General features: G+C 41.7%; 2 protein-coding genes across 6 annotated transcripts in view; both read left to right on the forward strand.

The window, feature by feature from the left end:
- The window catches only part of slc12a7b (solute carrier family 12 member 7b), a 62087-nt gene extending 53236 nt beyond the window's left edge, over positions 1–8851 (forward strand). For 3 of the 5 annotated variants that reach the window (XM_008287715.1, XM_008287718.1, XM_008287717.1), the window contains 4 exons: positions 1176–1351; positions 2117–2131; positions 4760–4893; positions 5967–8851. In XM_008287715.1, coding sequence (XP_008285937.1) covers positions 1176–1351; positions 2117–2131; positions 4760–4893; positions 5967–6058 — 417 coding nt within the window. In that variant the 3' untranslated portion in view covers positions 6059–8851. The remainder of the gene's footprint in view (positions 1–1175; positions 1352–2116; positions 2132–4759; positions 4894–5966) is intronic. The other 2 variants (XM_008287716.1, XM_008287719.1) reach the window with 1 other exon arrangement.
- The window catches only part of gfod1 (glucose-fructose oxidoreductase domain containing 1), a 55988-nt gene that overhangs the window by 155 nt on the left and 44416 nt on the right, over positions 1–11417 (forward strand). Inside the window, exon 2 of the mRNA XM_008287714.1 lies at positions 1701–1703. The gene's annotated coding sequence lies outside the window, so the exon portion shown is untranslated. The remainder of the gene's footprint in view (positions 1–1700; positions 1704–11417) is intronic.

Raw genomic sequence — 11417 nt, forward strand, 5'->3', positions numbered from 1 at the left:
CATCTCCCACCCTCCTGACATTCATACCTCGAACCTGTTCAGTCACAGCTGGTAGTGACAGGCAGAAAAATATCTTTCAGAAACACCCATCTTTCAAAAACATCACTTTTTTGTCACATGTCCTTCTATCTAAACACGTTTAAGAACAAGACACTGAAAATGTATCGTTACATAAACTCCTCTTAAATTGAATATTCAGCTCAGGAAGCCCTGACATGTTGCATTATCAACATGGTGACAGACTAATACACCCTGTGTTAATGAAGACACATTTATCAATATGAATGGTACCAGTGCACACAGAGAACTTGAGTCATATCTTTATGATGCCTGATGATAAACCCATAATTCATTCTGATCCTTGTTGATGGTAGTTATGTAACGGCTGACGTTGTAGCACAAACACAAGGACAGAAGTGAACAAAGCTGCTATCAAATGTCAGGAAACTAATATTGAATCTAATCCTGATTTATGTCCTGCTCTGCCGTGCTGTGCTGGGCTGTATCACTCCTCCACTCCGTCTGCATTAACGCTTTATGAACCTGCTTTCTATTTGTTTAAGTTGTATATTTTGAGCATGTGTTAATATTTGGAAGCCCTGTATCTGATGTGAACTGTTAGTTGACTTGATACTATACCTTCACCACCACCACAGCTCTGTTCTCGTCAGCCACCCATAAATGTTTCAGTCCTTGCTGGGACCTGCAGGTCCATGTGTGTTATTGTACAGGTTTGTATTAGTTTCGTTATTCATTGGGATGGTTTTACCCAACTTTTCACATCTTGTAGAAAGACAGTTGTTGGCTCCTCTTCATTCCTTGGCCCGAGTTTGTAATTGTTTGTCGTACTTCCTTTGTCTGCTGGCATTCTGTTGAAACATTTATTTTCGATTCCTTACCTTCCCCAGTTTTTTTATTCCTATATCTCTCCTTTGTTTTGTATCTCTGGAATTATTTTGGCCTCTCACATCTCATCACCTCCATCATCCCCCTCATCTTGTCTTTACTTCCTGATATCCTCACTATACTCTGTTACACCACATTTACCTGTTTGTGTCATTTTCTCTTCTTTCGTTCTGTTTCATTTCACCTTTCCCCTCAAACATCTCGTGGTGATACTCATATCCACATATGCTGTGTTGTTTTCCTTATTCTCCTCTCTGCCTTCATTCCAGGCCCAGCTCATCCACGACAGGAACACTGCGTCTCACGCTACAATAAATGACAAGGCTGACACTGGGCCCGATCGGGTTCACATGACCTGGACCAAGGACAAGCTCTTCACCGAGCGTAACCGCAACCGCGAGTGCAACGCCAATGTGGCTGTACGCGACCTGTTTAACATGAAACCGTGAGTATATGTTTGTTTAACCAACAAACTACATCTGTACATTTGTAGCTAAAAAAGAAGGAAAATAACAGTTTAGATTAGAGCAGTGTCAAGTGTATACACCGGTGAACTAAACTGCTAAGTGACATGGTGTTATTGCATGGGCCTTGTGAGAGACGTTTGCACCATTTTGAATTACTTTTAACAAGTTAAACTGTATAAAGTTTTACAATAATCTGTAGCACAGTACTGACATCACTTCAGGATGGTGCCAAAGCCTCAGCGCAGGGGGCAGCATGTGTAGCTGTAGCGGTAGTACTGAGCTGACAGGGTTAAATGGGACAAGTGTGTGCATGGCGTGTGCATTCAGGCTGTATTTGGTGTGTGTGCGCATGTGTGTACACGTCCAGCCATTTCAGTCGTATTGCATGGCCAGACCACGCGCACACCTTAGAGACTAACACCTTCTCATCCCATACTGCCCATACTGTCAGTGTGTGGACTTCATCAGGTGTGTCCCAGTCCATTTACACTGGTCTCTAAAGTTTTTAATTGAAATTCGTCAAAGGACAGGAAGAACTGGAGGCCACCTTTTTTCACAAAGCCTCACCAAACACATCAAACAGCTCTATGTCAATATCTGAGGTTTACTCAAGTCACCTTTGGGTGTCACAGCAAGTTGTGTGGGACAGTTGGAAGCATGCAGAGTGGTGGGGAGAGCTGCAGAGCTGATGTAGAAGCATCTAAGCCTGTTTCTGTTGTTCTGTCCCATTTTCCTCCTTCTAGAGAGTGGGAGAATCTGTAAGTCGCATTCTCTTTGCCCTAGGCCCTATGTGTGTTCTGCTGCTGTGGTGACTGTAGCTTTGTTCAGTGTCCTCCAGCTCATGTGCTCGTGCCTCTGTGTTCATCTGTGGTGTCCTTGTTTGCATGCCCTAATGTGCATGGACTTCATCTTCCAGCTTCAAGCAGCATGTTGTTGTGAAAAGCCTCTGCTGATTTAACCTGCATGTACAATGTCTGACATTGTTTGACGCATAAGAAAATGTATGCTTTCCATTTACCTTCAAAAAAAAAAAGGCAAATACAAAAAAGTTAATTTGGCCTTTACATGAAATTCTAAATGTTTTTTTAATCAGCTGAATGGAAAGCAAAACTGTAAAATTAACTATTCTAATGTAATTTGGCTTCTGGCAGTTGACTTCATGTGCTGTATTACCTGTGATCTGTGACGTTGGTGATGAGGAGGCAACATTTAAAGAGACGGGAGATGTTTTTGGATTTATTATTAATAAATACTTTCACAACTACAGCATGTTTTCACTATTTAAAAACAACTAAAAAGTAAGTGGTGACACCATGTTTGGGGTGTGATACCGCATGTCCCCTGGTCTTAAAATGATGCCTCCTTGTTTGAATTCAAAATGCTTCAGCCCCCTAACTGAGCCTTTTTTCTCTCATTTGTGTTTGAAGCTAACATAAAATATGCTTTAAGAAAAATGTGCCCTTTTCCTTGACAAAATGTTCTTATTGTTTATTTCTGTAATTATGTGTGTGATGGTGTTTTCTCCGTAGTACATTGTGTATTACTTTTAATTTGTAAGCAAGTCAGAAAAACCTACCTCAGTTTTTCCGTTGTGTTTAGTTTGTAAACATGAGACTCCACCGTCAGTTTTCCATCTGGAGGAGGAATAAGCAAGAGCTGCTTCTGAGCTGACATTTCTAAAAGAATTTTCCAGCATGCAGCCTTTTTTTTTTTTTTTTTTTTTACAGACGTGTGGACATGTCGCAGCAGGAAAAGCACAGGTTAAAATAGTCCAACCACGAAGCTTTGGTCCATTTAAGGAGCCAGTATTGTTCATGCTGATCACTGTCACACTGTCATGGCTCACTGGGATAAATAGCAGAGCTGGGATGGAGTCTGTTTACATTCACACCAGTATCCCAGTTATGAGACCTATTCTGGTTTTGATCATATTCAGGATGTGGCCTTTAAATGGAGCCCAGAGAAGTCAGGTTATCCATATCCCTGCATACATGATACATACTAGTATCATGTCTGCTGGTTACTGTGTGCTGCCTGTGTAGGCACCTGGAATGTTTACAACACAAACCAGCATTTAATATGACATTCCTGTTACTGTTATCCCAAACCTTTCATTATTTGACTGTCGCCACTGGAAATGGGGCTGATGACTCGCTAAGCACCATCATGGTGCAGATTTAGTTTATCCCACCTTTTGCCAGCAATGCGACATGAGAGCGACTCCTCACTTTGACCAGAGTCAGGCTGTTACTGCCACTGTGGAGTTCAAGGGAGCGATGGATGAAGATGCACAGCCATGACTGGTAGGATAGGGTCTTTATCGTGCAATCCAGTGCATCGAGTAGAGGAAAATCTACCATATTACTAGAACATACTTTTACTGGCTGTGTGACGCAGTTAAAACATTCATGAGACCGAAGGGAACAACAGTACGAGCACCAGTTCTGTTACAGATGAAAGATGCCATACTCAGTGCCTGCACAGACAGTGCAACGGAAAGAAACTGGGATAGGCTGTATAAATGTAACAGTATCCTGTTTCTCCCCCTGAGTACTCCAGCTAGCAAAACATAGTTACTCAAAACTGTGGTAAGGACTAATGCAGGTTTCTGAAATCAGGACCTAAAAACCTAAACATACCCAGAATATTCAAGTTTATGTGAACACAGTCATTAATGTTATTAGTAACTTCTGTGCTTTTCCTGCTGTAATGAGTCAAAAGGTGTTTCCCAAATCCATAGTACACACCAGTTCTATACAGTCTATCCAGTGCTACACACACATCATCATAGTGTACTGTTTTAGCAAATGGTGTACAAAATGATTAACTCAAGGTTCAATGATATGCTAATGATAATGATGTTAGAAAATAACACCGGGAAATTGCAACGTTTTTCATATGATTTAATGATTATGTTTTGTTTTTCACTGCCATCCACAATTTATTTACAATTTTTCAAGCTAATATTTTGCACTGACAGCGCACTCAAAAAGTCCAAAGATATTCTATTCTATAAGAATTCTATAAAGACCAAGAATAGACATGATGGAAGGTATCTGTTTTTGTTTTCACACTGCTATAGTGTGAACACATTGCATACTCCCATCCTGCTTAGAATGAGTATGTAGTATGGAGTTGGGAAATCTGTGGGGACACTGTGTGTGGTGTGAAAATGACTCAGTGTCCATACATGATTTGAATCAAAGTCTCAGTGTACAGGGAGAAAACGTCTCATGTTTCCACACTGGTTTTATTAGTACTAAAGACGTCCAAGCTAATATCACAAGTGTTTTATAACCAGTCAGATGAACAGGTTTACGTAAGTATGGTTATTAATGTTTTCGTCAGTGCTGCATTTTCTCACTGTGAGCTTTTTGTTAAACTAGGAACCAGTCAAATGTTCGCCGCATGCACACAGCTGTCAAGCTGAATGAGGTGGTGGTCAACAAGTCGCAGGGAGCTCATCTGGTTCTGCTCAACATGCCTGGACCTCCACGGAACAGAGGAGGAGATGAAAACTGTATCCTTACTGATGGATTTCTAAGTGTTATATAATAGCAGCGTGTCAGAGGACAGCGTGGAAACAGGGCGACTGTATAAAACAGGTCACAATACTGAGAGTTACCAGTTAGATCTACTTTGCTTTATAGTGAGTTCAGCTCATTCAGCCGTCCAGCAGCAGCCTCACTGCTCTGGTTCTGCCCACGTCATTTCTGACTGCAGCAGGCAGCCGTTTAGAGAAAACCCTCTAAAAGCTGCTGTGCTCTACCTGCTCAACGGCAAACAGCTGACAGCCTCAGAGACGTTTGGCGGCTCATGAGCCACGTCTTTCCCTCAGCAGGGTTTAACAGTCCAAACTGGGTGAAACAAGAGTGAACTGAAGTTTGTCATGTGGTCAGAAACATGATGCCTGCTGCATGATAAAAGTTATCCAGCTTTACTTCAAGATGAATATGTGTGTTCATGATGTATTTTATGTGCATTATCAACTATCGCATTAGAAAATGGTTTTAACTCATTTAGAATTTTGCAAAAAAGTTTGTACGCTCACTTGAGGTGTTTTCACGCTTGATGGAGATAGAAAGACTTGTTTTTCTACTAAGTTTTGATGTTGCCAACATTTAACTCCATGATCAGCTGTTTCCCCTTCATTGTCTTCACACCATAAAATATGTCCGATACTGATGAAAGATATTAACTACAACTTTCCTAGTTGAAAACAGTTCCTCAAGACTTCTCTCCATTTTGCTCTTGTAGAAGTTTTGTTTGTTTCTTCTTCTCTGTGGACATTTAGCATCGGCAGGCAGATGGTTTAGTTTCCAGTTTCTGCTACTGGGTTTATTACGGCCACATGTAGCAGCCTTTAGCGCCCCCTTCTGACAACAGCACGCAGCCGAGTTCATTCACACAAGACGAGTAAATTAAAACAAACGGAATCTGCTTTTTGTTTTTTTCAGTATTTGAAAAGTTTCATATTTGCTGACCACAGCTACTGTTGTGTTGCTTAGAGAGTAGAAGTGTAGAGAGTTGTGCTGCCCTGTGCTCTCTGGATTAGTCTCTGTGTGCGTTCTACCTTGATTGCTGTTGTCTCAGACATGGAGTTCCTGGAGGTTCTCCTCGAGGGTCTGAACCGGGTCCTGCTGGTGCGAGGCGGTGGCCGTGAAGTCATCACCATCTACTCCTAAAAACACTCTGGCGCCCCATCCTGCACTCACAGGCATGTTGCCATGGACACCGGTCACCGGGCATTTTTTGGGGAAAAAGCCTAATTTGGTTTTTATGAAGGGCGGGGTTTGTTGGAAGGCGGGACCACTTGTGATTGCCAGACGAGGACGTCAGGATGAAGGATTAGCATTGAACTGGTGGACTGGCTGAGAGAGCGAGCACAGTGTGTGTCCATGCCGGGCCACAGAACCTCTGCACAGGGAAGACTGAGCATAGAGACACTTTATATCTTTCATTTAACTCTGAAAACTTTGTTCTGTTCTGTTACGTCTTCTTATTTTTTCCCCTCTTGTGTTGATGTCGTCAAGTTACTGGCACTCACTGTGTAAAGATAAGACAAGAAGAAGTGAATGTTGTCAATATGAACCTCATAGTCTTTTATGTTGTTTGGTGTATTGGCTCTGGGAGGTGCAGAGACCTGCTGGACCTGAGAAACACGTGCACACAGATGAATGTTACAGACTGGATATGAGTTAGGGAATATGTCGTCCACAGTCACCCTTTTTCTGTTTTTAAAGCTCTACAGCTGGAAGGCCGCTCATAACATATGAATGATTAATATGATCTGGTCTGGGTCACGATCTGACACCAGTGTTTTCATTTAAATGAACTTCTCAGAAGTGTTTTCAGGCTGAACTAGTTTAGAAACTGCTAAAGCATGCTGGTTAGGTTGTAGAGCCTTCACATGACAGAACAAGGGAGGACTCGTGTCTGCAGCTGACAGTGTGTCCTGCCATGTCAGTGAGTTAGAAAGGGAACGGCCAGGAGGATGCTGAATGTGCACCAGGTGTCCCAGTTTGGTGGGTGGGAGGCTTTCAGATTTTGGGTACTGCTATTTCATTTTCCACCTTCGAAGAAGTTTTAATAGGGAAAATAGCCATAGCTCATAGTGCGCTTTACATGAACCTGTACATTTCTGGTGTTTGAGGTAGAGCTCGGTTGGGAACAAGGTAGATTTTTTTTTTTTCTTTTGTAAGTTTAATCCAAGGGCTGTTTGACAGCAGACAGTAGCTTCATACAGGAATCGCTTCATAGGCTCACATAGTTAATCTGTAGTTTGCCCTCATAAGTGTTGGCATTTAACAAAGTATACTGTCAAAATGTAAAAGCACAAATTGACATGTGTGTTTTTTAGTGCAATCCTTCCCATACTGACATAGTTCCAGCACTGTTGACTTTGCACTACCAACCTTTCAGCACTTAATTCATGGTGTACTTACACTCAGCGACTCTTTCTGTTGGTCTACACGAGTACATTCTGAACTAAAGATAAAAGGATGCAGACATAAAGCAATTCCATACTATTTAATACTCATGCTTCAATGTTTTTATATTTTATCAAACAAACACCTTTAGGCTTTGAGTCCCAGACTGAATAGATGACTTGATACGTAGGAGGAAAAAGTGCCAAAATGACTATAAAAGAAACTGTGGAAGTATTAAAAAAAAAGCAGCTCAGAGCACGGCCATACTGTAACCACTGATTTTAACATTGGCAATCTTTAATCTTTAAAAAAAAAAAAAAAAAGCACAAATATGATAATTTTTTTATGATCAAACTCCTCATTTCTGCCAGAATTATTACAAAATTCTTGTGGATAAGTTAGTTAATTAGTAGCACAGGCTCCAGGGCATTTCAAAGCATCATAAAAACAACCACATGTGGTCAGAGAGGAGGCGGAACCGAGTCCAGCCCTCCTCCCCGCTACCTCCACAGTTTCTTTTCAAAATTAGCTGTGCAGTATTTTGTAAAGCAGAAAGTCCTATTTTCCTGCACAAGGAAAATGCGAACTTCTGACCATCAGTTATGCAACTTGTGTGTTTTGTTGTGTTTTGTTCAGCTGTTGACGTATGCCTGTATAACTAGTTACCACCTCTGTAGTGTTTGTTACAATATAATTGATCTTCTGTTACTTTAAGTGTTAATTTTCAGCAAGAAGGAGGCAGAGGGAGGCGGTTTGCTAGTTGTTCGGGGTTTTTTTTTGCATTTTGTTCCAAACCCACAAAAAACACAACATGCACAACACACAGGACTGAAAAACCCCCTCATGACGAAGGGTCGACAAACATGGGTGAAGCAACGAGGGTGAGTTCTGTCACTTACTACATGAATTTCAATGTTACTGTTCCTGTTCAGTTTTCTATTTTAGCCACCAAAGATAAAACACAATATGAATAAGTTGTTTAGTTTTAAGCAGTTTCAGTGATTGAACGTTGTAAAGATAAATTATTAAAGACGTTTGTATTGTTTTAATCTGGTTACTGAGCTGAGTAGTGGTAGATGTGCATAAAGAAAACCTTAAACAGAATCTAAGTGTAAGAAGAGACGTTTCTGGAGGTAAATAGGACTGTCAGCGGTGTGTGTTTCTAATGTGACTGGAGAATGTTATCTACCTCAAGGTGTCACTGAGGCTCAGCTGAAGAAAGAAACTTGTTCAGTCACATCTGTCTTTCAGAAAAGATGTCATGTGGATTTGTAAAAGGAAATGAAGCCTCAGCTATGTGAGAGGACCAGCAGAATATCGTGTGTGTGAGTGAGTGTGTGTCCGTGTGTGTGTCTGTGTGTGTGTGTGTCCACCCTGCATGTCATCGTGTAAACCGTTAGGAGGTGAGGCTGTGTGTTTCTGCTGTAGTCCGGCTCAGCTGGCAGGCCTCCCAGGCTGGAGTCACTTGTGAGCGCACATGTAGAGGAAGGTAGCCCTGTAAATCGTATTTGTGCCTCTCTGAGTAATTATTAAAAGTGCTGAAATAAACCAGAACTTCCCTGTGTGCTTATTCTACTCACATGATGGTTGTTTGGGTGAAAGCCTCATTCTTCAAGAGTTTATGTTTTGCCAGGAACTAAATACTTCTTTTCTAAAGGTCTATTGACACCTATCGAGCGCACCTGAATATAAGCCGCACACACTAACTTTAAAAAGAAAACAAGTTGTGTACATATACAGGCTGCACTTGTCTATAAGCTGCAGGTGTCGACGTTGTAACATGAGATACTTAAACAGAAAGATGTTACACAGCAGGATTTTTTAAACTTTTAATTAATTAAAATTAATTAACATACACAAATACGTACCGTAAACGCTATTTGTCTGAACAGTGTCTGTAACACGGCTGGTTAAAAAAATAAAAAGCTCAGTGGCCTACCAGGAAAAGTCATTGATGCTATCTTCATCTTCCTCCTGCTCACTAAAACCACTAAAGTCGTCTTCTTCAGTGTTGAACAGCCTCAGAATTACTTCGTCACACACTTCCTCAGTCTCTCTTTCGTTGTCGCTCTCAGTGTCACTTCCGTCTCAATGCAAATTCGCAAAACTCATAACAATCCATAAATTAGCTGCAGTGTTCAAAGCGTATGGGGAAAAAAAAAATAGTCTGGAATTTACGGTAACCATCTGAATTATTTTGAGCTACTCATGAAAAGTGTAAAACTGGGTCAGAACTCCTACAATAATGGGTCGAGAGATGACAGCGTTAAATTCTGATGATAATAACTTCTCTGATCTTCTGTTTCTCTCCTTTGGATTCTGCAATTTTACTCTTCAAGGCCTTATTTATGTGAAACTGTCTGAACAATGTTTATAAGGAGAGGATGCATTGAACTTCATATAAAGGGATCACAAGCTAAAAGTTGTTTTTTTTTTTTTTTTTAACTTGTTGTTTTGCAGGATATAACTGCTGTTTAACAAAAGCACAACAAGAAATGGCAGCAGGTGTGTTTGGAGTATTCAGGACAGCGGACAGTCGTTCATACATTCCTCCACCAGAGGGCAGCCTCGCCTTCCTTAGGGTTAGGGTCTAAACTGGACTCATGCTGCAGCTTGATGGCACAAGTTGATAGTCAGATATCTGGGAGCCAAATCAAGCATGGCCACATTTTTGTATCGCCTGACTTCCACAGAAAAGCTCAGAGTGCACATGAACACACTGGTAGGTTTACTGACTTGTGTTTCCTGTGTGCAGCAGGATGCCAGGTTGTCCTCCTCTGCTGTGGTGGGTGTGAGCCTCCTCCTGCCCCACCAGCACCTCCCCTCCTATCTAACTGGACAGTCAGCTATCCAGCGCTGACAGGCCTGACCCCAGCCGGTCACATGGTCCCTATCTCACACAAACAAACCGTACCGACATCTGATTCAATCAGAGCGTGACCATGAGGGCGGCAGACAGGGAGAGCATACCAGAGGCTGCATCAGAGCTTCATATCTGCTGTAGTCGTCGTTCATCCTTCCACACCCAAGTTCTTCAGCTGTCATTAATGATGCACAGAGGATGGCAGTTTTCAAACACTTCAAGTTTCTCTGGAGTCTTGTTGCTGTAACTTGAGGAGGAAGTTGCTGTGTGCTGAACACGCTGAACCTGAATCCTCGTACTAAACAATCCAGTGTAGAAAAGTGCTGCTGGCTTCTTTGATTTTTATAAGGAATCCCAATTTTTCTTCAGGTCATTTGTAACCTGAGAAACAAATACATATTCTGTGCAAAACTCTCTGACTTGAACACTGCGAGGCTTTGACCTCTGACAGCCTGCGGTTGTCTTTCACCACTCTGTGTGAGCAACCTGCATGTACAAAGTCCTGACTGCCTCTCTTCTGTTTGCGCTGTACATTGTTGACCAAATCAGCAGGAAACAGCGACACGTACAAATACGTGACTGACAGACACAAAGGAGTCTCTCTCACATTTTCACTGCCACCATGGACAGAAATAACAGTTAAGTGATGCTCCACTGGAATATTGTCCGCTTGTGTCTGTATTGATTCACACTATGACCGTTCAGCTTTTTCCATCCAATTGAAATGTTGGTGATTCATCTCTTCAGCAGAGCTCCCGCTGGGTCGTTCAGATACTTTTTTTTAAGGATGAAGCAGGAGGGTGCAACGATGTAGGCTTTAGATTTCAGAATTGTCTGACAAAATACAAGTAGAAGGGAAAATTGACGTATATCTTGGTCCCTGAGCAGGTATTTGGTGCAGTTTCCTATTTAACACTTTATTACTGATGGACGTAGCTTCCCGTTCGGGAAAGCAAAAGCATGTAAAGTGCCTTGAACCTGCATTCTTTTACCAGCCAGCAGGGGGCGACTCCTCTGATTACAAAATACCCAATTGTACAGAAATCTATGAGACAATGACTCCACTTCTCACTTGATCTTAGACCTCACTTAATGTTTTCCTAATGAGTTTATGGTTTCAGTTGTGAGTGTCAAGTCTTCTTCAACACAACGTGATATTTATTTTGAAAAACAGGTCCCAGTTAGAGTGAAATAGGCGATAAACAGGTGTGTTTTAGGGCTGAGCTACTTTACCTTTCCTCGACTTCTCAG

This window comes from Stegastes partitus, unplaced genomic scaffold (assembly GCF_000690725.1).
Source record: "Stegastes partitus isolate 25-593 unplaced genomic scaffold, Stegastes_partitus-1.0.2 Scaffold516, whole genome shotgun sequence".
NCBI lineage: Eukaryota > Metazoa > Chordata > Actinopteri > Pomacentridae > Stegastes > Stegastes partitus.